The 27009-nt window shown below is 36.0% G+C and overlaps 3 protein-coding genes across 4 annotated transcripts in view; 1 reads left to right on the top strand and 2 right to left on the bottom strand.

Annotated features, from left to right (window-relative positions):
- The window catches only part of LOC137397283 (furin-like), a 44134-nt gene extending 41195 nt beyond the window's left edge, over nucleotides 1-2939 (bottom strand). Inside the window, exon 1 of the mRNA XM_068083573.1 lies at nucleotides 2829-2939. The gene's annotated coding sequence lies outside the window, so the exon portion shown is untranslated. The remainder of the gene's footprint in view (nucleotides 1-2828) is intronic.
- A 125-nt stretch (nucleotides 2940-3064) lies between these two features.
- LOC137385920 (lanC-like protein 2) lies at nucleotides 3065-14627 on the top strand. 2 transcript variants are annotated; one of them, XM_068072536.1, is made up of 10 exons: nucleotides 3065-3165; nucleotides 5299-5407; nucleotides 6098-6227; nucleotides 7626-7824; nucleotides 10487-10631; nucleotides 12344-12478; nucleotides 12956-13141; nucleotides 13745-13921; nucleotides 14241-14313; nucleotides 14427-14627. In XM_068072536.1, the coding sequence occupies exons 2-10, from the start codon at nucleotides 5318-5320 to the stop codon at nucleotides 14501-14503; spliced, it is 1212 nt and encodes a 403-aa protein (XP_067928637.1). In that variant the 5' UTR covers nucleotides 3065-3165; nucleotides 5299-5317; the 3' UTR covers nucleotides 14504-14627. The 2 variants fall into 2 exon arrangements, with proteins under 2 accessions (XP_067928637.1, XP_067928636.1); XM_068072535.1 differs by lacking the exon at nucleotides 12344-12478 and adding an exon at nucleotides 12149-12289 and having other exon boundaries at nucleotides 14427-14617.
- A 440-nt stretch (nucleotides 14628-15067) lies between these two features.
- Nucleotides 15068-26035, bottom strand: LOC137385919 (ankyrin repeat domain-containing protein 6-like). The gene is made up of 7 exons (XM_068072534.1): nucleotides 25919-26035; nucleotides 24981-25076; nucleotides 21576-21674; nucleotides 18515-18613; nucleotides 17616-17843; nucleotides 16561-16659; nucleotides 15068-15960 (listed from the first exon to the last, which is right to left on the bottom strand). The coding sequence occupies exons 1-7, from the start codon at nucleotides 26033-26035 to the stop codon at nucleotides 15082-15084; spliced, it is 1617 nt and encodes a 538-aa protein (XP_067928635.1). The 3' UTR covers nucleotides 15068-15081.
- Between the last annotated feature and the right edge of the window lie 974 nt (nucleotides 26036-27009).

Below are 27009 nucleotides of genomic sequence, written 5' to 3'. Positions count from 1 at the left end.
AAAGCTGTAAAGATTTTAATTAGAGCGGTCTTCCTTTCACACGCAAAGTGGTCTGAAGGTACTATTTTAACCATGTTGTATAGAAGTATTACGGTAACAAAAGCATAATGGAGAAACACACTAAACACCGGAGATATATGCATGAGAGAGCAAATATATCCGTGTACGAGTGTGTGCTAAGTTCCGTAAGTGTATAAGCGATTGCAAGGTTGTTTGAAATGAATGGTGAGTCAGGTTTGAGTGTAAATACTGAATGATCTATTACCAGAGAGTAAAGATTAGGATAATCTCTGTAGTTTTGCAATAAAATTATGCTATGAGCAATTTTAATCTGGTATGATAATTGCTTTCTGCCTGATGAAAGAGTGCTGCTATGAAACAGTGATTAGTCATGAATGACAGTTTTGAACAAATGAATCAGAATGAGTCAGTTTAGCGCAAGACAAGCTAGTATCCTTTACTTCATCAAATAGGCTATATGCGTGTGTAGATCGACTGTGTAGAAATTTATGCTCTATACAATTCTAGTTGTTGAAAAAAATTGTGTTCCTTCACAGGTAATGGACCGGATTATTATTACTTTTGAAAGTGGCTAATTGATTGTAACTAGTAATTTCACTTTTAATAAATTTTCTCAAAAAGAACTATTTTGCCACATTAAAAGCTAGCGGGGTGCCTCAAATTAATGTTATAAAAATTCAGTTTCCAAGTTTTTAGGATAGATCTTTTGTTGTAAGTAGATCGGCACATAGCAAAAAATATGATCACTTCTTAATATTTTTTTTTAATTTTTGGAACTTTCAATTTTTTAGGGTAAGATAGGCTAGCCAAAACCATGTATGCATGTGTTTTAAATAAACTAATAGGTAGCACCACAAAAAACAAACCAGCTGAATAAATTCTTTATTTAGTAATTACTGTTGAGTTTTTATATTTTCTTTAGAGGTACGCCGGCTTGTGTTTGAAACGTATGAAGTTTCTGTTTTATATTACTATCTTCTTTCTCTCTACAACTGCTAACACTAATGACCACAGCCACCTACACACACCGATGTAAGGGAGGATCCATTTCCTTCACCAAGGGAGTACAATACAAACAACAGGACAGTAACACGCGACTCCGAAATGACAATTGACTAAATCACTCGACAGCCTACCAACCATATTCATACAATGCATATCATCCATGCTTTCTTGTTTAACAATTATGTTTACTTCTTGGGTTTGGTTAATCATGTTTAACTTTAATTATTGTTGGTGCAAGGTTTTAAAAAATATTATAGTTTTAGTTGTATTATTTTTGCTTCAATTGTATTCTACTCTATTCTCTTTACACCCTTACACTAGCTTAGCCTTACCACGAACATTGACACCGATATGAGGACACCGATATGAGGACATATCGTTCTTAAACAGCAGGAGAAAATGTTGCATAAAAGTATTAGCAAAAGCAGATAGCATAATGGAAAAACACCTAAACACCGCAATATTACAATGAACATGACACCCAATACATTAGAGGACCAGCAATAAAACAGTCGTCATATACTCATCTACAAGCAGCTTAGAAACCTCCTGTGGAAGGAGCCCATGAGGAAAGAGACATCAATTGACATGCCAGAAAACCATTAAGGGATGTCAGACCTGTACCAGACACGACCAAGACAATTGGAGTTAATCATCATTTCCAATCATTACACTCCCATGATGTACTTAAGACAAGTTCACTCAATTGCTAACCCTCTGCAACATAAAAAACCAGAACATGGGCGCCTAAACACCTTCTCACAAGCTAACAGAGACATATTTAAAAAAGAACCGCTCCAACGACTCAGGGTCTGTCTATCAATCGATCTATCCATTTCTTTCCTTCTCACAGACCTGCTGAGACTACCTCTGCCTGCTGAGGCACATTCCTCTGCTTTGGGAACCTCCCTCCCTCTCTCTTCCCTTTGCCTTTGGAGCCTCTACCTTTTTCCTACCTATGGAGCCTCCTCCTCCATCATCAGCTGATCCTCTTCTACTTCCCTATCTCAACTACTGAGTCGCTATATTTAAGGACTGCCATGACTCTTGTTTGACTGTTGAAACTCGCAGCCGTATGGACTGAGCAAGCAAACATAGACAACTGTTCAAATAAGGGTGTAAATTTTATTGGCTATTTTAAACTTTTGTCATTAATATTATTGTTTAGAATTTTGTTACTGGTGTATTTTAATTGTTGGCCTTATAGAATAAAGAAGTACCTTTTACTGGTAAATATCAGTATTGCTTACAATAGCTTAACACCTCAACTTGTACCTGAACAAGTAATAATTGAATTAGTTCCCACATGACAAAACAAAAGTACACAAACTGAACATAGTCAAAATAAAATGACAAAGCAAATCAAACACTGATGTTGTGTATGCTTTCGGATTAGTATACATAGTTCTCCACATTAGTTCTCCACATCCACCCATAACAACCACAAGTAGAAAACATGTAAAACAGACAATTTAAACAGATGCTTACATTGATTAAGTCGCAAGCAAACTCAAACCATGGCTAAGCACAAAATTGATATTAGAAGTAACACCTTGTCTAGGCCTTGACAGAAATTAAGAAGAGTCCTTAATATGGTGAGAAACAACTGATGAAAAACAACACTACTGATAAATGCTGGCTAGTGACTTCAATTTATGAGGCGCACCACTTGTTCCTGCTCTAGTGTGTCCAAAAGAAGAAGAGAAGAGAACAAAATAACTGAATAATGCTAAGATAACACGGGTGTTTAACCGAGCTACTTGAAAAATCACGGAGAAAAGTTTTGTGAAGTTCCAACTTACCCTAAGTAAATGTCGTATACGTATAATCTAATCAATTGATGCCACCTTTAAAATGTTCTGACGCAAAACTTGGTGTTATAAATAAATAATATCTTTAAACTGTCATATCCGTTTGTTGACAGTTGATGGTAGCCTTAGACGATGGAACGAAACTCATGATTGAACGAATGCGGTAGCTAATTCTAGCTTTCGTAATAAAGTAAAAATATTCAGCCAACTTATCGAGTCAAGTCGCGCGTGTTCTAGAAGTTTTTAATTCGAATCAATACGCTGTTACCGTTTAAACATTTTACTCTGGTCCAAATATATTATACAATTTAACTTAAATTTCATTAAAGTGAGTAGAATGCATGAACTCATAATGTAAAATCATAAAATGTATTTTTTTCAAATTTTTCGCTGATAGAATTTCAAGTTTTCAAGCACTTTCAAGTTTTAAGTATGCGTTGGGATCTGTGATTTTTTTAATTTAATTACATTAATTATTGTGATAATCGACATTCATGACAAAAAAGCATGTTTTTTCAAGACGTACCACACACTAATCTAGATATGAAGCTAAAATATAATATGAAGGATAGAACATAAGCAATTGAATGTAAAAATATATTGTGCTGTTTCCGTGACTAGTAGCAAAAAAGTGAACATAAAACAAATACAATATTTGATGAGCATTTACAAGCAGTTACAGTATTAGCAGGTATAGTAGTAATATCATATGATTTGTCCAAAAGAACATGGTATTGGTGTTGTTGTTGGATGGCATACAGAGAGTTAGGGTTATGCAAATTGGCAAAGAAGATGAAGTTTCAGGTTAGTTTTAAAAGTGTTAAGGGTCAAGGTTCGTAATTTTCTGGGAAGAGAGTTGAAGTTTCTCAAAATGTTTAGGTTTAATTGGTTGTGATGTGAGGAGCTGAGAAGCTTATGCCGATTTCTGGTTGTATGTGGATTTATTAAGTGTTCAAAAGCACCAGAAAGGTAAGTTGGGCAAGGGTTATTCTTTATTAGAAAACCAGAGAGGCAGGTAAAGTAGATTGAGAGGGCTGGCAGAGGTAGTATGGCTGTCTTGTTTATAATTAAATGTGTTGATAGAGTTTTAGATTTCACTTGCCGGTTGGGTCTGAGACAGATGAGTCGGAGAGCTCTCTTTCTGCTCATTTTGCACTCTATTCTGCAAATGGTAGCACATGTTTTTGTAATTAAAGTAACAAGTTTTTGTTTGAAAGCCATTAATTTGTTCTATTGTCAGAAGTTTATGTTGTAATTTTGTCACTTATTTTTTTAAGTCTATACTTAGAATTAGTATTGCATGACATTCCGTCTTTACTTTCAGATATAGCATCAAAATTCTGCATAGTTCAATGATGGTGCTTCATGATAATCCTTGTTTTCTCAAATGCATCATATGTTTAAATTGTTTGAATTTTGAGCTTTTACTGCTTGAACAGTTAATTATTGGCAGGATATTTATTACTGAGTTATAGAATCTAATATTTATTATTTAAATAGCTATTTTGTTAGTGTTATAGTATTATTGGTACCTTATCGCATGATCATCACACAGCTTTAACTTAAACATAAAAGTACAAAAAAAATGTATTACTTGATTCGTGTGTAGGACCAGATCGCTACGAGATACCTTCTGATATTATGTCAACAAATTGGGTTAAATAATTAGAAATCTAGTAAGCACGGGCTAGCTTAGTACAGCACTCAAGGATTTCCACCACACCCACCAACCCCTACACACACAAAACACTGTTGTTGAGAGACCACCAAATCAAATTTATGCACCACCGTTATCTATTCTCATTGGCTTGATACATACTTGCCATCGACACTAAGGCAATTTTTGACACTTTTCAAATCTTTACTTTGACATACTGATGTAGTATGTTTAAAATTTCTATTAAATTCAGTCAGACTTAATTCCCATTTTGATACCATGGAGGTTGTATTCTACCAAACGCTCTTTTTCCTAATGTTGTATATGAAACTTCAGTGTGCTATCCATTTGGCTAACCATAGTTAAAAACCTACAAGAACATGTCTAAAATATATTTTAATTTTAAGTTGAAATTAAGTTAAACAAAATTATAACAAATATGCAGCTTTGTTAAAACACTTGTTTTCTATTGTCAGTTAGCACCTCTCTTGTATTTACATTATAATATACTTTTATTAACTAATAGCTTATAAACAGGCTATTAGTTTTATCAAGTTTTTCAATAAGTTTCGGTTCATGTCAAAAACTGAAGGGCAATGACAGTTACACTAATTTGGCTGGGGAAGGGTGATTATCCTGACTTTGATCACAATTTGGTTTCGTTAAGTTATAAATATAGCTCTAAAATACTAAAAAAAACTAAAATAACTAACTAAAATATAAATTAAAATAACCTATAAATAAGCTATAAATATATTTTAAACATGACCGTTTACACTCACTCATGTTCTGAACGATTTTCAGGCTCAGAGAAGTTGTTAGAATGCAGGCGACTGATGATAGAGCCTTTCTGAATCCTCTTACTGATTACAATACCAGATCAGAGTCACTGCTAGCCAAGGGAGACTCTGGTGTATGTTGATAACTGACATTCTCAGATATTTGACTTTTTATTTACTGCTTATGACTTAAGCTGCCACTGTGAATCAGTCTATCTAAATAGTGTTTTACTTATTGCTATTCGTAGACCCTGTTTTCAAAGTGATTTGACGCTTTTGAATATTATTTACAATGTTGCTCAACTGTTAGGTACATTCTTATCATTTTCTTCTTACCCTGCCGTATCCTTATTGAAAGTTGAGTAAAATATTCAATTCAATTTACATCAATTTGCACCAATAATTTATATAAAAATCAAAAACTGCATTTTTAGATTAGTATACTTTTTATTATGTCCATATATTGACTTGTTATCATGTGTCCGGCTTGATAGTTCTGGTTTGTTTAACATCTTACCTTACTTCAAATTTATTGGTGAACTAAATTAAAATGGCCTCTTGGGTCACATGACTTATTCTACACCAATGGAATTTGGTATTATTGTATAGCTAACAGATCTCTCTTTTTAGCCTATGTAGAAGTCTTCTACTTAAATGTACATGTATATTTATGGTAGGTCAACTTTGCTAAACTGTTGTTACCTAAATGTTTGTCGTATGGAGTACTGCGGGGTTAATATCGTCCGAACATCAAATTTCTTTGTATCTCCTACAACTATCTCTCACCTACTTATTTTAGAGTTACCGGTAGGTTACGTTTGTAGGAATTAGCGTCAACCCACCTCAACCCTCTTCAGTCAACTGCTACTCTTCTTTACAATGAAGTAGAAAAGGCATATTCATCTGGAGGTCATGTCGACTTAAGGGACAGTTCTGTATATACTGGAAGTGCGGGTATGTCCGTTTCACCTTTTTGGTTAGTTCTATTCTCATTCGCTGCTCAGGTCATTTGGAACGACCTAAATTTCTGACTTCTAGTATTCTTAATTTGTCGAGAGGTTCATATTCATAATCATAAAAAATAGCCTTTGGTACACTTTCTTAACAGCCTCTAACCAAGGCTCATCATTTGTTTAGTCAATGTGTTTATCAATATTTCAGTTTTGAAGAACTCGGGGCCTATGTTAAAAGCAGCATGTGGCTAAACCATAAAGTGTGACTACCCCGGAAGGCCTCAATATTTATATATGTATGGTCTGAGCAATATTTTTCTGTCATGTTTTGAGACGTGTTGCATCATGGTTATTGAACATATCATATTTAATGGTTTGTTTCGTCACATGCAATGGATGTGTTATGGGACATATTCTGTCATGTGTATTGGAATGTAGTCTTTTATATATAATTGAATGTGTCATGTCATAAGCAGGGGGACATCTTGTTTGATAGGTAACGAAACAAGTCATATTATATTTTATGGAGCGCAGCGATCATATTTATTATAACATGTTATGTCATGACTCGTTTGTAATGGAACATGTGTCTTATCTAAGAAATGTGTTAAATCTCATGTAATAAATTGTTTTTGTCACAAATAGCGTGCAGTGTCACGTCATATATTAATATGATAGTGTTTATTCTTTGCATGTAACACTCGTAAGTGATGGTTACAGCTTGCGATAAAAGATTGTTGTAAGCAGGACTCGAACCCCCAACATTCATTTTTCTGTATCAACACATTACCACAGTGTCATTCAAAGGCCATGTGTCAGTGGAATATGTTTTGTGTTAAATGTACTAAAATGAATCCTTAAGATCATGAGAAACCATGTGACTGATCAATGCTAAGAAACCACATGATGTTTAACCAGGCTACGTGGAAATGATGGTCGGAAGTTTTATTAAGTTCCAACTTACCCTAATTAAATGTTTAAATTAATTAATTTAAACTAATTAATTAACTTAATTACCCTAGCTACATGTGAATACCGTATACGTATAGTCTAATCATATGATGCCACACTAAAATGTTCGGAAGCCATATTCGGTTTTACAAGTAAATAAAATCTTTAAACTGTCATTTCTGTTTGTCGACAATGTATGGTAGCCCTAGATAGTGCAATTAAACTCATGATTGAACTAACGGGGAGGTCAGGTTAGTTTTCGTAGAAGAAAGAAGAAGAAGAATGAAGAAGAAAATCTCTGCAAACTTATCAAGTCAAGTTGCGCGTATTATCTATATAAAAACTAAATCTATATAAAAACTTCTATAGAAGTTTTTGATTCGAGTTAACATTTTGGTGCTGTTTTAACTTTCAAAATTTGTCTTGAGTTCTTACTTTGTTGTTGCAGGAGTAGCTTTGTTGCATTTGAAACGAGGCGAATTGGCAAAAGCCGAGGCCCTAGTCACCCCCTATCTCAAAGGTCTCAGAGGAAAATACAAAGATTGCACATTTCTGTGTGGAGATTGCGGGCCTCTGGCTGTTGCCGCTATTGTTTATTCCAAAATGGGAGAACAATACAGTCATCAAAGATCTGAATGCATCGATATGTAAGTTAGAGAACCAAGTAGATTAGCGTTAATACTAGATTACAAGTTCTAGCTATAACGTACAGCGAAACCTTTACTTACAAAATTTGTTCTAGAAACTGTTTCGTAAATATAAAATATTATAGGTAATGGTTCCGCTGTACTTATCTTTGTAGTAATTTTATAGGTAGAAGTTTTGCTGTACTTATCTTTGTAGTAATTTTATAGGCAGAGGTTCTACTGTACTTACCTTTGTAGTAATTTTATAGGTAGAGGTTCCACTGTACTTACCTTTGTAGTACGGTAATTTCATAGGTAAAGGTTCCACTGTACTTATCTTTGTAGTAGTTTTATAGGTAGAGGTTCCACTGTACTTCTCTTTGTAGTAATTTTATAGGTGGAGGTTCCACTGTACTTATCTTTGTAGTAATTTTATAAGTAGAGGCTCCACTGTACTTATCTTTGTAGTAGTTTTCTAGGTGGAGGTTCCACTGTACTTATCTTTATAGTAATTTTATAGGTAGAGGTTCCACTGTACTTATCTTTATAGTAATTTTATAGGTAGAGGTTCCACTGTACTTATCTTTGTAGTATTTTTATAGGTAGAGGTTCCACTGTACTTATCTTTGTAGTAATTTTATAGGTGGAGGTTCCACTGTACTTATCTTTGTAGTAATTTACAATATCGCTCAAAGATGTAGGACAAATATCAACGAGTGTTTCCGATAATATTTGAAAATTTCAGTATTTTAATTTTTCGAAAGATTAAAGGTTCGAAAGCTCGGCTCCTGCAGCTGGACAAACTGTCATTAAAAACACAAAATGGTTCAGCTTGAGGACCATGCACAGATTTTTTATAAGCACGCTTAGGGTTAATATACAGACATGCTTCAGAACATGTTTGATCAAAGTTTAAACCAGCTCAGGTGAGTACATAAGTTCTTTAAAATTAGTGGCTGGCTGTGAGAGATGGTCAGGTGTAATGATTATACCTACATCTCTTGGTATTTGGAAATGCCAGTGCTTGATTGGCATAGTTGGAATATGCCAATTGATTGCTTGTTGGAATATCAGTTTACTATGCTAAAATTGGCGAGTTCAAACACCGCGCGATGCAATATTTTTTCTCAGCCTTCTGTGGTGGCTTCGGATGGACGAACAGATGCGGATCTTATTATAGTAAAGATTGTTATTAGTGTTCATTCCACCTTACACTGTTTAGAGAGTATTCAAACCGGTTGAATGAATATAAAATAAAGTTATGAATAATTTTTACACAACTAACAAGTTCACAGTTAATCTAGTCACTCAGAAATGGAAGACAGCAACAGTTTATAAATTAGCTCTTCACCATATTCGTGTTTTGCCAGTTATTACGTAATTTACAATTTGTATATGCAGCAACCAATTGAATGTTTGAAGTTTCCATTATGGTAGTTCGGTATTTTGGTGTTATAGAAACCTGCCCATGGGGTTAATTTCCAAGTCTTCGCTCGTTTATGCTGTTTTTGCACAAATATAATACAACAGTAATGAAATTTGTTAGACTGGCAGCATTGTAATCTTGTTGTGGAGGGCTTGTGGGCTGTCTTAATTACTTTCTTTTAAGGTTGACTTGCAACAAAATTCACATTACAGTTATTTGGTATCACAAGATTCACCATGTCTTACTCTGCTGTGTTGTAGGTGCAAAATATGTACAAATGGGATTACAAGCTCTTAAAAGTTAAAAGACGAACTATTAATCCCAGCCATTACGAAAGCGGCGTAGGCTAGAATCTTTTATTTTGCTGACATATTCAAGCCAACTTGGTTATTGTTTCGACACAAGGTGTTATCACGTGAATCGAAATGCCAATAAAAGGCTCAATATAAAACGTCTCGCAGCACTAGTTTATGGCAAACACTTCGGGTTCTACTGAAAAGCCCGTATCACATATAGATGCTCGCTATGTTACAGCTTTGGTTTGGTCTAATCATCTAGTCGTAATCTGATCATGTGACCCGTACATCTTTCCAAATAGCATGAATGATTTCTGCAGCATTTTTTGACCATCACATGTGACCAACAGGCTTGTCATGTTTATCAAAGGATGATATGCATTCCTTCGAGCTAAGGTTAAAAAATTAAATGAATTTTCTTGGTAGGTTTTGAGATATTAGTGCTCAAAGTGACAGTGTTACAATGATGATGAAATAGACGCATATAGACATGGTTTTATTGAATGCGTGAAGTATATTTGTGAAAATATTTCAACGAATGGGGTTGCATGAAAGTGTAAACAGAAGCCATCTTGTTCATCTACGTCCCATTTGAGTCGTTTTGGAAATGAATTCCAATTTACAGCGTTATCGTGATGGCTGCGATTAGCTGTTCGTTTTTTAGCTTTGAAGAGCTTGTAATCACTTTTCCACATATTTTGCACCTACAACACAACGGAGTAAAACATGATGAATTTTTTGATACCAAATAACTGCAATGTGAAATTTGTTGCAAGTCAACCCTTAAGAATATCAGGGAGCTGTTTTAGGATTCAACTTGGTATCTTTTCAGTTGCCTGCACAGTCTTTCAGCTGTCAGGCCTCATTTCACATGTAACTGCCCCTTACACTGCACAAAACCATTGCCTTACGTGTATGCAGTACATTTCTTATGAATCTTAGTATAAATTGTTCTTGACAGGATATTGCAGATGGAGAAAGGCGTGTGCGCAAGCAAGAGCCTCCCCAACGAAATGCTCTATGGTAGGGCTGGCTACCTCTACACATTACTCTATTTACAAAGGGAGATAGGGGAGTCATGTGTTCCCAAGCAAGCTATTGTCGATGTATGTTATTCATAATATATGACTACAAACATCTGAAACTCACATTCATGATATTATTGTCATAATTGTTCTAGAGGAGAGACAACTACTTGATGCTTTCAAATTTCAACGTGTATGTTGACTCTAACATCAGTATGTACTGTCTCTAACATCGGTATGTACTGTCTCTAACACCAGTATGTACTGTCTCTAGCACCAGTATGTACTGTATCTAACACCAGTATGTACTGTCTTTAGCACCAGTATGTACTGTCTCTAACATCAGTATGTACTGTCTCTAGCACCAGTATGTACTGTCTCTAACATCAGTATGTACTGTCTCTAGCACCAGTATGTACTGTCTCTAGCACCAGTATGTACTGTCTCTAACATCGGTATGTACTGTATCTAACACCAATATGTACTGTCTCTAACACCAGTATGTGCTGTCTCTAACACCAGTATGTACTGTCTCTAGCACCAGTATGTACTGTCTCTAACATCGGTATGTACTGTCTTTAGCACCAGTATGTACTGTCTCTAGCACCAGTATGTACTGTCTCTAGCACCAGTATGTACTGTCTCTAGCACCAGTATGTACTGTCTCTAACATCAGTATGTACTATGTACTGTCTCTAACACCAATATATACTGTATCTAACATCAGTATGCACTGTCTCTATCACCAATATGTACTGTCTCTAACACCAATATGTACTGTCTCTATCACCAATATGTACTGTATCTAACATCCGTATGTACTATGTACTGTCTCTAACACCAATATATACTGTATCTAACATCAGTATGCACTGTCTCTATCACCAATATGTACTGTCTCTAACATCAATATGTACTGTCTCTAACACCCGTATGTGCTGTCTGTAACACCAATATGTGCTGTCTGTAACACCAATATGTACGTACATGTACATACATTCTTGTACCTTCAGTTCACTATCCCGACACTATCACTGGCTAAGAATAGTTGTATTCATTCATCCCCACATATGATTAACATTGTTTTCTATTTTGTGATACCAACGTACTACATCTACCATCGTATGTTTCAGTTTATGAACTTTCTATTACTGCAACCTTCAATTCACTATCCCGAATCATTCGCAATACTATCAGATTACCAACTTTCAAAACACTTTTGTTCAACTCACTCAATAATTCCTGATTTTTGTCTTTTCATTTTTTCTCCAATTTGGCATAATAATAATAATTTGTAATATAATAATTATAATATAATAATAATAACATATTAATAACATAATAATTTGTGTTGATGACTACTCATGCCAGTAAAAAGTTATACAGATAGGCTAAGAATGCAGTTCAATACTTCTATTTACTAGAATTACAAAATTACATTTAACTATTTTATTTTTTAATAAATAAAGTTTTGTTTCTGTAACAAAAGAAATAAATAAGTTACTTTGACTTATATTTTGAATTGTGGCATCACTAGCATTAGTAATTATTGTCTCATTCTTCTTACAAATATCACGTTGCATTCCATCTGTATGCAGGTTACAATCGCTATTGTGCAGTCAGGTGTGGATCTGTCGGAGCAGCTGAGGCATCCTTGCCCCCTAATGTTTGTTTGGTATGATGAATACTATTCTGGAGCTGCCCACGGTCACGCAGGGATTATTTATCTTCTCCTCAAGGTTGGCACCTGTTGTCTACAATGGAATTTTATTCCTATGCATATTGTTGACTAGGTTGCTCAAAGCATTGTCGCTTCTGGACAGACACTTGGTGGTTGTCACACTTTCCCTCTCGAGTTTGTTTGGCATGATAAACACTACTTTGGAGCTGCACACGGATATGCTGGAATAACGTATATGTTATTAAAGGTGATTGTCATTCGATTCTCAGAGTTTTGGTCGCCCGTATAGGATTCATATGGTATTTAAGGTGTGACAAAAACTTTTATAGTAGCTATAGGATTAGGTTGCTTACTCTTAATTTCAACATATTGATTCATATTTGCTCGTCACATTTGCAGTCAACATTAGCTGCTTATCTGAGCGTTGCTTCATAGGTATTTTCAAGTAACAAAAGTTGACTTTGGAATTGTCAGCTCTTATCAATCATGTCCTTTGTTGAGAGAGAATTTTAGATGAGTGTGCATGACTTTATTTTGAGTTTGTATATAAGCAGGTGATCAGTAGTAGACAATAGAATAAATAAATTTAAATATTTAAGAAATGCAGTTATTTTATTTCATTACAATCATTAATTTAGGGATAGCCTAAGATTTTCTATCGTTCATCTTTATTTGTTCGTTGTGCTTGTTACAAAACTAGCTCACTGCTTTGTTTTCAATACAGGTGGTCATTAAATATCCAGATATTAACCTTGACACCCTACTTGTGTCCACAGTTGATTATATGATGAGTTTGAGGTTCCCTTCAGGCAACTACCCGTCATCCTTAGAGAGTGGTGAGAGAGACAAGCTATTACACTGGTGTCATGGTGCACCTGGTTTTGTCTATATGTTTGCTGCAGCATTTGAGGTTGGTTTATATTTAGCAAGATAAATAATTACAAATCATTTTCAGAATATATCCAAAATATCGATAATGCAGAAACTATTTTTAGCTGTTTCACTTTTGATAGCTGTCACTTGAGTTAGAGGGCATCTCCATAATGATTGGAAATGGTGGTCAATGAAAATTCAAGCAGGATGATAAACTTAGTTTTAGCATTTTTGTATTTTGTCACAAAATGATTCACTCTAGGTTTGCTAGTCGAGGTTAGGTGCCTGGTCCAGACTCTGCGACTATTGAAAGTTTACGCAAGTAACTTTTTGGCGTAGCAATCTGGGACTGCTCAACCATCCACAAAGTTCCATAGCATAGACGCACCTCTGCATTTTATCTTACCTACATCATTTTAATAGCCATAGCAGCTTGTTAACATCCGTAAAATATGTTAAGCGATAAAAATAAAAAAGCAAGTCATCCTCAATCGCTAACAATAGTCAAAATAGCTTGTGAATATGTCCTAATAGCGCAGTAACGTGTTTGCAAAGCATGTGAACAAGTTCCAATAGTCTGAGAACCTGTTCACATAGTCTGTGAACATGTTGAAACCTGTTTGCTTCATCATTGTTGAAGAAATTTGGTAACCAAAAGTACAAGGAGGCCGTGTTGGACTGCACAGAGGTTATCTGGAAAAGAGGGTTGATCAAAAAGGGATACGGCATCTGTCACGGAGTGGCTGGTAATGCATATGCCTTCCTATGTGCTTACAAACTGACAGGAGATGTCAAGCACTTACATAGAGCTAACCAGGTTGGTAATTGAAGTTTTTGACAAAGTTGTTTCACACTCGTCAGTTTTTTATATTATTACATATAGATGTAAATAGCCATCATGAGAGTCTCAGCAATGTTATATTTGAAGCTTCTTTAGCTATCGAGCATGGCAGGTGAATGATGGCTCCACGGTGAGTGACTATTATTACTTCTGACACAACAGCTGGTCTGCTGGCACAACCTCTTGACATGCAGTCCTACTGGAAGACAATTCATCACAACTACCTGCTGGTAGGCTTGTCACACGTGGATTTGCCATTTAACTGTGTAATGATAAGGGCACATCCGTTTTGTAGTTCGCTTTATGGTGTACAAAATACGGAGAGCATGGCTGTCGTACACCAGACAGGCCATATTCACTCTTTGAAGGTAAGATATCCTCACTGTTTATTCCCGCAGTGACAAATAGTTACATATGTTTAAATGAAGCCGTCCGCATGTCATGCAAGCCTGTTGTAACCAAAGTGTGGATATTATGACAGGTATGGCTGGTACAAGCTACTTCCTCTACGATATGGCTCATCCAGGACATGCCCAATTCCCTGCCTTCGAATTGTGAAAATACAGCCTGCTCAACATCTTATACATTTTTTCTGTTTTTGTTGCATTTCCTTTTCAGCATATTATTTTTATTGTATTAAATAATAAAGAGCACCACTCAATAGAAAATTCGTGAATAATCTTTGTAAAAATCAGGTTAGCTGAAAAATTAAGGCTTGTTCACTTCATCATGTCGTGTATAGAATGTACTCTATAATAATAGTTACAATCAGTTTACACAAATGATAATCTGAAAATGCAAAAATATCTGCATCAACTTTGTAGTATGACTAATCCAGCCACATGTCCAGTCACGTTTCCAGCCATGGAGTGAATGTCTACTTTTAAACAGTGTAAATGTATGAGGTTATAATGCTGTAAGGAGAAAATTTTTATAAAACATTATGCAGTAACTGCTTATCCAATGACTAGTCCTGCAGATATCAGCATCAGCACGCCTGACTAACCCAACATGCTGCTCACCAGTGACAACTTGTCCAGCATCTCAACTACTGTTACTATTTTTCCTACTATTGTTACCTTTGTGAACAGCTGTGTCACCACTGTAACCCGCATCATCATCTCCAACACTCCCTACTAGTTCCTTGCAGCCAAACAGGGAGTGTTAGCTGTCTCCCTACCTTTATCACCCCCTTCTAGTTCTTTGCTGTCAGACTGAGGGGTGTCAGCTGTGTCTTCATTTCCATCACTCCCTTCTAATTCCTTGCTGTCAGGCTGAAGAGTGTCAGCTGTCTCCCTACCTTTATCACCCCCTTCTAGTTCTTTGCTGTCAAACTGAGGGGTGTCAGCTGTGTCTTCATTTCCATCACTCCCTTCTAATTCCTTGCTGTCAGGCTGAGGAGTGTCAGCTGTATCTTCAGTTCTATCACTCCTTTCTAGTCCCTTGCTGCCAGACAGGGAAGTGTCAGCTGTATCTTCAGTTCTATCATTCCTTTCTAGTTCATTGCTGCCAGACAGGGAAGTTTCAGCTGTATCTTCAGTTCTGTCACTCCTTTCTAATTCCTTGCTGCCAGACAGGGCAGTGTCAGCTATATCTCCGGTTCCATCATTCCCTTCAAATTCCTTGCTGCCCGACAGAAAAGTGCCATGTGTCTCCCTAGTTCCATCGCTCCTTTCTAGTTCCTTGCTGCCAGACAGGGAAGTGTCAGCTGTATCTTCAGTTCTATCACTCCTTTCTAGTCCCTTAGTGCCAGACAGGGAAGTGTCAGCTGTATCTTCAGCCCCATCACTCCTTTCTAGTTTCTTGCTGCCAGACGGGGAAGTGTCAGCTATATCTTCAGCTCCATCACTTCCTACTAATTTCTTACTGCCAGACGGGGAAGTGTCAGGTGTCTCCTTAACGTTACAAACCGCAAGCCCCTCAGACACGGGCGGTATCTCAGCTTGCTTAGAGAACTGGTCGAAAATGCTTTTAACCTCATCACACCGGGCTCTGTCTCTTGCAGTCTCTGCCCGCTGAAATCAGATATGAGAGGTTGTCTAGTCTAGATACACATTAGCAAGAATGTTGCATTTCTATGGCATTTCTAAAGTATATTTTGCTCCGAATGTCCTCTTGACCTTTAGACTCTTGGTAGGAGTTCATATGTCTCATTTATGGAAATGCAGAATGATGCAGCGCTGTCCAACATTAAATCATGCAATGCTAAAACTGGTAACGGGGATAGCAGTCTGTACGGACTATACCTAAAACTTACTGTTATATTGAGTGTGAGTACATGACCTGAGTCAAAAATGTTGAATTTAACTCCCAATGCTGATGATGCTTAATCAGCATTTGATTCTAATCTTATTTGGTCAAGTATTATGCAACATTTGATATCAGATTCCAAATTAGGATGAGAATTTTGTCTAATGAAGTATAATCTGAGCAACACTTATAAACTAGGTATAAAAATTTGTAAATCACGCAGCGAGCGGTTAGACACCCATACGACGAGCGAAAAGGTAAGGGTTCAATCTTTTTATAGTCATACATGATGCAAAATCCTTGACAATGTTAGTGAAAGACAAATATTTTCATAAATATTTTTCCAGAATTTTTTGCAAACTTACATTTCCCAGAACAGATGCATCCGCTTCGTTGTCAAGGAGGATCTGCACAATATGGCTGTGTGATCTGTCAGAGGCCCAGTGAAGGGCTGTCCATTTGTTCTGTCAAACAATTATCAACTTCATCAATGTAAACAAAACCTACCAAAACAAAATACTAATAACGAAAAACATACTCAGCGTTATGACTCCAGTTAGCATGTTATTTGTTTTTGACTCTGGAAATATATTCTGCACAATTCTGGTCATATAAACCTTATGTGCTCCATATATCATAAACTTCATTCTTCTACCTTCAATGCGCTATCCCGACACTATCACTGGCTAGGAATAGTTGTATTTATCTATCACATATAATGTAACAAACATCGTCTTCTATTTTGTGATAGAAACGTACTACATCCACCATTGTAGTACGTTGCAAGATCATACAATTATACAGCACACATATCAGACACTCAATATATTTCTTGAGTAATTTTAACTCAATTTGTACCAAGCAGTCTATGAAACGCAGAGTGACAATATGTTACTATGTAATATGACATAGTAATATGACAAATTCGGTAACCTTGGAGAAAACAACAATAGAAATGTGTTAGATTTTTAACCCAATAAAATACAGATACACAAAGCAGTATTATGCGCTTTTACACCATATTCTTATGCGCTTTTACGGAACCCTTTGTTATTGAAAAATAAAAGATGATCTTTACACATTCAAGATATAGGTGTGTTGTACTGTTGCACAAAATGAACTGCGCATTACCATCACTGCGCTCAAAGAAAAAACAATACAATGCTCACAACAACATGAACTGACAACGAATTACATATTTTCGTAAAGACATGACCTTGCAAATCAGTGTGATTTATGCTGTTGCCTTTAAGAGACCTCCATCAAACTACTGAGACTAACTTATCGAACCAATAGGATACGATCAAATGTAGGTTAAGAACAGCTGTTTTAAAATCTTGTCACATATTATGAAATGCCACTATTCAGCCGCATTATCCTCAGAACTATATCAATCTAAATCTGAAACCAGAAAACTCACTGAGCTCTGAGCATTCACTTCGCACCGAGCCTTCAATATGGGATTAACAGCTCCAGCATGGCCATGGTAGCTGGCAAACATGAGAACCGTGAAATCACTGAATCCATCCGTGCCAGCCCTCGCCTCCACATCACTACCAGCCCTTATAAGAGATTCTATTACGCTACCTACACTGTCTTCATCAGAGCTCTTACTCCTGGCCGCCTCATGAATAGCGAGTCGGTCATCCTGTCAATGTTGCACAACATTATCATAATTTGGTGCTGTGTTGGTGCTGACATGACAGTGAAGCAGCAGCAAATTAGGCTGGTAAAATACAAAATAAAAGAAACAAGAAATTCATTTTTCAAGAGAAGCAACCAAAGCATGCAAGAGTTGTCATATGAGCCCAAACTAGAGGCTTTCCTCAGCAACTCAACAGCAATAGGGTAAAATGAGCAAGAATTGTTTAATTCAAACTCGCTAGAAAGAGTTGCCATCTCAAGAAAGTAACAGCATTCTGGTCATGTCTAGTATTTTCAAGCGGTTCAATTTCATGATTAAACCTGGTTGTGAAACAATAAAGTAAAAATTGGTTTCGCTAATAATACAATAATATATTTTAAACTGTTAATTTCTGTCTGATCGAACATAATTAACATGACAGAAGTTGTTCTTGGCTCTCAAATGTCGGAAACATTGAACTTCGGCATTGAGAATGCTGATTGGATTAGCATATGGCCACTTCTTACAACTGAAGTGACTTTAACATAAAGCTACAAAATGTCATAAAACATTGCATAGCTTATCCATTGCAATGACCCTGCATATGACAAGTCTCAGTTGGGAAGCACAGATGAGAAATGTCAGAGGATCAAGAATAACCAACTACGGTATTATGATTGCAACAGCGTACTCACCTTATTAGTAATCGTAACATCAGCCTTGTGAGCGAGCAACAAATCTGTCATTTCCACACGAGCCCAATAGGCAGCATTATGGAGTGCTGACCATCCATTCTGTAATGCAGAAACAGATTTTGTATAAAGAACATGGTAAAGAACAGTCCGCAAAGTATGAGATCTGGAATTTTACCAACAACTACACAGTGAATCCACAAATGCTGCCGTGGTAGCTTGAGACACATTTCTAAATAACACTAATAATTGTCAAGCTCCGTAACTAAAACTAATGTATCCAATTTTTTTAACCAACTGTAAAAGAAAGTATTGCACTATTCATGTGTACAACTCGTTCTTCTGGGGCGCATATAAGGCTTACTAGTTCGCTTAGCAGCCCAGTGCATTATGAGAGATCGTCATGAGTAATCAGTATTTGCATAATTATTCAGTAAAGTAGTAGGGCGGCTGAGTAGTGTAGTGGTTAGCACGCGAGTTTGTAAAACTGAGGGTCCAAGTTAAATTCCGCTGTGAAGCAATTTTTTTCGCTAATGCTGTTAGCAAGGCTTCAGACAGACACAGCTCTTATTATAGTAACAGTTGTAAACTGGACTAATCGAGGTGTGGGCCTAGAAAATATGAGCTGGTGTTATGGCATGGCGACATCCTTTTTGAACGGTTCCATTAACTTGCATTGTGAACTGCTGAAGTTGTAAGGATCTTGTTAACACATACTGTAATATGAGCCTACCTTTGTGTGAAACCGCAAGCCTATCTTTGTGTGGGACCACAGTCTACCTTTGTGGAGACCAGTGTCTACCTTCGTGTAGAACCAGCCTACTTTAAATATGTAATTAAATGGAGGCTGCCATGAAGACTGCTATCTTTTACTGAATTGAACAATTAGCTATCATGTTGGATTATCATTCACCTGAACACTGCTACTAGTTACTAGTTGATTATCATTCACCTGAACACTGCTACTAGTTACTAGTTGATTATCATTCACCTGAACACTGCTACTAGTTACTAGTTGATTATCATTCACCTGAACACTGCTACTAGTTACTAGTTGATTATCATTCACCTGAACACTGCTACTAGTTACTAGTTGATTATCATTCACCTGAACACTGCTACTAGTTACTAGTTGATTATCATTCACCTGAACACTGCTACTAGTTACTAGTTGATTATCATTCACCTGAACACTGCTACTAGTTACTAGTTGATTCAGAACATCAAATAAATAGCCAATAACCTACAGGAATTGCATTTTGTATCACCTTTATGCTAGTGTCATTTTGTATATGAAAACATGCCACAACACATAATTAACCAAAGGAAAATAGATTCTATTGAACACATTATAAAACATACACTCAATGCAGACATGATGAACCTAAATATAGAATAAGCAATCTGCGACAGCTAATCACCATGGCTGAAGTTGTACACATTGTATGGAGTGTCATGAATGCTCGGCAGAATATTGTGAAAGTTTGAGAGCTGCAATATTTTGCAACATATCCACGTTGCCCCGGCGATATCATCAGTGTACGGTACACATAGTCAGTGAACAATCGCCGAGATATGAAGATACAGTGTGAACCAGGATCTACAATAGCTACTAAATGACTTACTAGATTTCTTATAGAATTCATCTAAAAGAAGTTTATGTTTTTTGTTGTAATTTTTTGTTACAATAAAGGAAGCGCTGCTTTCTTACATTTAACCGTTACAGCAACTACTTGAGCCCTTTTTGAACCCAGTGAGTTTAAAAAGTTGAAGAAAAGCATACCAAACACTGTTAAATATTGTTTGAGCACCATAGAACCAAACCATGTGAAGTAGAACTGTGTGCATATGTACCAATTTACAAAGCTGCAATATTTTGACACTTCAGACATGTTTGTTGAGTACTACTCTGGGTGTCGAATTAAATACTTTCTCAAATATTACATCATATGGTAAAACATATCTATGACAAGGTGATCAAAGAGTATTAAAGCCTCAAACATTTTGGCAAGTATGAAAAAATAAAAGTCTAACAAACTGAAGTGAAACAAATCTAGGGCCCTCTTAAGAGTTGTAAACCATAAAAATATATTCTAATTTTATATATACATATATCGACGATTATCTCACATAATTGTTCAACATTCTCATAAATCACATCTTTTAAAATCACACTATGTATCACATGATGATCACATGATGATCACATGATGTATCACATGATGATCACATGATGATCACACTATGTATCACATGATGATCACATGATGTATCACATGATGATCACATGATGTATCACACTATGTATCACATGATGATCACATGATGTATCACACTATGTATCACATGATGATCACATGATGTATCACACTATGTATCACATGATGTGCTAAACTTTGCTCTATGCAGATGGCTATAAAGCATGCAGCGAGCTGCTGATTATCTATCCAGAGTCAATCTTCACTTGATAGAAAGCACTTATTTGACCTCATTTGATTGTTAGAAACCGCTCCAACAACATGTTCGAAGACACAAAACTGCAATTGTCATGGCGATATGGTTTTGATTGTATTTGATGTAGGCAAATAGCTTGTGAAATTGCCAAACTTTCTAGAAGAAATGCTAGCTTTAGATAGAATACAGTCAATCTTCTATATTACTAAAGTCTATAAAAACACTTCCTGCATCAAGCCAAAATTAGCAATTCATCAGTTTTAGTTGTATTTGTTGGACTTACTAAAACTTTCAATCATCTATTTGATTCTTAGAGACTAAGTATTTTTAGGGTTGGCACTTGTAGACGTTCATATATGGTCTTTAGATTGGTTGGAGGCTGGCACTGTTTTCATTTAAGCGTTTCTTTGCTACTATGTACTAACGGTTTCACAACTAACAGTTAAAATCACTATAGCTGTACTTATTCCCACCATTCTACAGTATTCAAATCATACATAGTTGAGTTCATATCAGCAGATTCGTAAAAAGAACCATTAGTCTGAGTACACCACATTGTCAGAACCCAGTGTCATCAGACTCCAAGCAGGAAACATAAGTGGAGGCATACCTTGTCTTGAGCATTGACCACTGCCCCAGCCTCCAACAGCAACTCAGCACACTTGGTAAAGCCGTTCATCGCGGCATGATGAAGAGCTGTGCACGACCTCTAAATATGGACAAGAATAGGCAATGAGGGTAATGCTAAGGAGATCAAGAGGAAATCACCCTGATCACACGCATAATCTATATATTTTTTTTTTCTCTCAAAGTTTGTGTGTGTCTGTGTTTCTGCGTCTGCGTATGTCCGGCTATAGCTATTAAAATGACGACTCTGTATCGCAAAAGATTTGATTTCTGACCTTCTCATTCACCAGTCCAATCCCTTACCAATTAAGCCACACGAGCTTGAAAAATTTGTTAGGCGATATAAGTCGTTATATGGGTGTAAATACGCAACCGCTCTCCGTTACGGCGCAATGTCATGGAGATCGGTAGCGTAACTTTATGCAATCGTGAGAGCAAGCAATTAGCTCTTATTAGTAAGCTTACTCAAATTAGCCATTGGCAATGTGCCAGGCTAATAACAAGTGACAGGCAAGTACATTGCCTCTCATTGTTTATAAGCTGATTTTAATACCCGTGCAACGCCGGGCATTCCGCTAGTCTATCATATTTCATAAAGATGCGTTCAGTAGATCTGGCATCACCGCTATAACCTTTATATGCTAGTGCTTTGAGTCATTCAGAGTACATTGTACTAGGCCATCGAACAACTAGCTTTGTCTTTATAGTTTATACATGCATCAATTAATTATAGCAAACTATTTTCGATTGATAGACTGCTCATTACAGGATGGTCAAAAAGGCTCTCTGCGCATGATCAAAATGAAACATAAGTTTGCCATTCATGAACACGTGAAATACTCCTTTGTGAACTTTCATAGGTTCAACTAACAGAAGCCCATCACGGACTCTAGGACTGCAAATGGACAACAACTAAGTGGCTAGTATAAGATGGCAAATCATATAATATACCATATATAATATACCATTTTATTATATATATCACTATATATATATAGTTCTCAGCATTTGCCATGTGACTGTTAGTTGGTCTGTCGTTCATTTTTCCGGTTCTAGCGATAAAGTTTTGGGAATGAAAAATCCACTGTGCACTGGATTTGAACTCAGATCCTCCAGGTCTGCAGGCAGACGTTCTATCGAAGCCAAGTGGCTACATTGTTATACAATAGGATAATTGTGGTCATATTTATCACAGCAGTTAAAACATGCATAAGAATGCTGTGATGTCACTCGTAATGTTGCACAATGTCACTCGTAACGGCCCTTATTATAGTAAAGACTAGCTGAATGTCCAGCATTGCCCGGGTAATAACAAAGTCTTTGCACAGAGAGTTTATTTTTATTTAACATATACAACATTTGCTATCATAATTTTTAAACTTCATATTCTGAGTAAAGTGTTTCCTGTATTTCAAATGAATTGAGAAAAAAAACTAAAACAACTGTAAAGGTGTTTAAATGTGAAATAATCCGCAATTACTAAATAAAGTATGATTTTTTACAATGATTACAATGAAAAGTGAATTGATACTGATACAATTAAAACAAACTAAAAAAAAATCAAATCACGAATATGTTGAATTAATAATAACAAAGAGTACATAGAAGTGTGTCTATAAAAGAACGTCAGTGTTGCTGCAGGAGCTACCCATCAAAATTTTGAATACGACTATACTGGTACCTCTCGATAGTCGATACTGGCACAAACGTAAAAATGAGATATCGAAATTAAATACAACAGTGAAGTGCACAAGGGTATTTTTGTCTGACCGAATCGATAGGGAATGTAGAGGAAACTTCGACACAAGAATGTCCAACCAAACTTTTTTTAGTTTTACAAGTTATAGCAATCGCCCTTTGCAATAACCGAAAATTGAAGATTGAAATTGTGCCGTTACAGTTGCACTGTAAAGGAACAATTTAAATTGAAACAGCACAATGGAAAAACACAAATAAAGAAAAATAAATAATGCATTTTGCAAATGGCTTTTTTTATTTCAAAAAGGAACAAATGCCAAAGGTAATATTAATTCATAATAAAACATACATACAGTCAAACATGGATAACTCGCCCACGGATAGCTCGAACACATGGTTAACTCAAACGGTTTCTTTGGTCCGTTCCCACGTAATGATAAATTGCTATAGATAACTCGACCTCAACTCTGTTAACTCGAACAGTTTTTTGCCCAACGGCTACCGAGACGATTGTTATCGCTTTAGAAAATCACTTTATTCCAAGTCACAGAGGTAAACCACAACTTTTCGTAAATCATAGGCATCGTTATTACCACCATCGGCAAAATATTTTTGTCAACGACTTTTCTAAAGGTTTGGTGAATTTTGATTTTTACCAAACCTCCGCTTAGCGGTCGCCTTTCGTAAGCATGGAAAAGTGAGGTGACCTTCGCATAAACTTCAAGAAAAATCGGCAAAATTGATCTCGGTTAAAACGCTCAAAAGAAAAAGATGTCTTTTCTTCTGAGCATTTCAACAACGATCAAGTTTTGCCAATTTTAATCTAAAAAAACGTCCTGGCAATAACATCACCTCAAACAACAAAACAATCTCAAGTGATAGAAAAATCTCCTAACTTTTTCATAAAAAAGTTTTAAACTTTACATTAGAAGCATTTAATTTGAAACAAGCCATTTATGCTTTTGATTTCTATTATAGTTTGTATATGTGCATGTATCTACTAATAAATAAATAAATACATGGACTTGTGACAGTGCTCTGATAACTTGAACGCTCTGATAACTTGAACTTTTTCGCTCAGTCCCGTGAAGTTCAAGTTATCCATGTTTGACTGTTATTTAGCTTTAATCGTGATACAGCTTAACCTTGTGATTAGTTGCCCGTGTTTGCTTATTTGCATTTTCCAATTTTGCCATTAGCTAATCAGTCAACTTAGCTAATTGCAACTACATTACCCGCCACTGTTTATAAACTGTATTTTTATTACCCATGCAACACCGGTCATTCAGCTAGTCATGTAATATACCATTTATCAAATATATATGATTCAATATACCATATAATACACAAACTGGTTTCATTTCCTGTATGTCAGAGGTTTAGACTTTGACCCGAACGCTCTATGAGCAGAACGGCTACAGATAAAATCTATGTTAAGTGTATGCACTACGATATTCTAAGCTCCAATGATTGAGCTGCTAAAACAGAAATACCAGCTAAAATGGCCGAACTTGCTAAAACATAATCCAATGTATCTGCAAAAGTTTACTACAAATAATAAAACTTGTTTTGTGATATTAACTTGTATGCAACCACAATTATAATACCAATGCTGTTTCAGAATTTACTAAAATTGCAAATGACAACATTCAATTCGGATAGTACATTTCCTATCACTTAAACAACATACCTCATCTCGGGCGTTGACTTCACACCCTGCCTTTAAAAGTAGCTTTACTATTTCCGGTTTCCCTTGAGAAGCAGCATGAATAGGATATGAGTCATGCTAGAAAAGAGTAAAACCAAAATCAGCTGCTGCCACAAGAACCACAACCAAAGGTTTACAGGCTCCCTAGTAGACTTATAGCGGTAGTAACCAGTGTGTGTAACAGTACATACTTCAGTCTCATATGTTCCTTACAAGTTCTTAATGAGATGAAAAACCAAGTCATACAACATTATAAATTATGTTGATGTGATAAAACACTGGTTAATATTCAGCAGTAAAGAAACTCAATGGAAAACACAGTAAGATGGCTCTTTGACATTTACCTCACAACTGCTTCTGGTCCAACAACTTGACAGCACAACTATGTAGTACATTTTGATGCTACATTATGAAGGTCGTTCATAGAGACCATTTGCAAGAGAGCATCTATTCGTCACCTCGAGGACTAGACAATTGTGATATATATACACATATATATAGTATATATACATAAATCCTAAAGTCAATTGTAAGCTGTATCGACCAAAATAATCATAGTCATAAACTTACTGGCAGTCAATACACTTATTGGCTAAATAGATTAATAGATTGTTTATACAATACATACATATATATACATAAAATACGGAACTACTTTCTGAAACTGCTTCTTGCTTTCCATGATGACTGGTGTTTATAAAGCTAATTGGAGTCATTAGAATTTTAATTGTAACTAGATTTGTATCTGAAGTAAGCTGATAGAGAGAAATGTAAATAAAGTCATCTACATCAATGGAAATAATGAAAATATCTCACACATTTGGAGCCAAAAAGGATAAGTTAAAATAACTTGTAAAGCTTTAGGCATAACAAAGCAGTCAGACTATTGCAAAAACTGAAAGCAATGACAGCACACATACCGTTTTAGAGACCCAGTTAACATCCACTCCTTCATCTATAAACTGTTTAACCTTCTCTGTGTGACCAAAGCCACATGCTTCCCAGAACTGCTCCTGTCGGCTCTCAGCTTGCCCCATTACCCTAAGAACAAGCCCAATCCTAGAGTGTTTGAATGAATGCAAGTTGGATTTTTTGAAAAGCCACATCAAATGTCAACTAACAATGAGAATTTAATAATGGTGCTGCAACAAACGGTGAAATGAATTTGCTGGTTATAGCATAGTGCCGACAACAGGACATGCTGCCACAAGAATAAAACATTCATTAATAAAAAAATCACCAATAACTCAGCAGGAACTCGGAAATACATAATATTTAGACTTGTGGTAACTGACATTTATGACAGTGAATTATGACAGTTAAAAATTACATTTAGTTTCATATACTAATTCTGACAAAGTTCATGTAGCCCTTTCTAATTTCTTATAAAGTGGCACAACACTAGAACACTATGGAAAAATGCTAGTAAAATAACTACTAAGATGTTACTGGTAAAGGCTGATCTTTCAATAGTCCTGGAAAAAAAAAGAAATCCACAGCAAAGCTGTAGTCAACAGGTCCAAAAGGTCAAAGTTGTTACTTTTGCAAGTTAATTTTTCTTTTAGCCATAATCTATATATATATATATAGTTACCAAAGTATGTGTGTGGATATGTGTGTCATTCCGGCTATAGCGCGCACTGATTATTTTACCAATTAAATTAAACCATTACGATGCCCCAGCTGAGAAACATTTTTTATAGGGTTTAATACTATATCTGGGGTCAAGGCTACTTCTTCTCATGCGGACAATTATATCGTCTCCATGGGAAGAGCCTCGTAATTATCTCTCTGTTCGGTCAGACAAAGACAGTACCATATCACATTTTTACATTTGTACCGGTATCGAGAGTACCAGTATTGTCATATTCAAGGTTTTGATGGATAGCTTCTGGTGGAACAGTAACCTTTTTTATACATACACACTTTTATGCAAATATTGGTATTATTAATTCTACATATTCAGGATTTTTATTTTGTTTTCTCAGTTCATACTCATTGTATCATTACT

Source organism: Watersipora subatra, chromosome 1, assembly GCF_963576615.1.
Source record: "Watersipora subatra chromosome 1, tzWatSuba1.1, whole genome shotgun sequence".
Lineage (NCBI taxonomy): Eukaryota > Metazoa > Bryozoa > Gymnolaemata > Cheilostomatida > Watersiporidae > Watersipora > Watersipora subatra.
The sequence above is the reverse complement of the archived record's forward strand: the minus strand, read 5'-3'. Positions and strand labels throughout refer to the sequence as shown.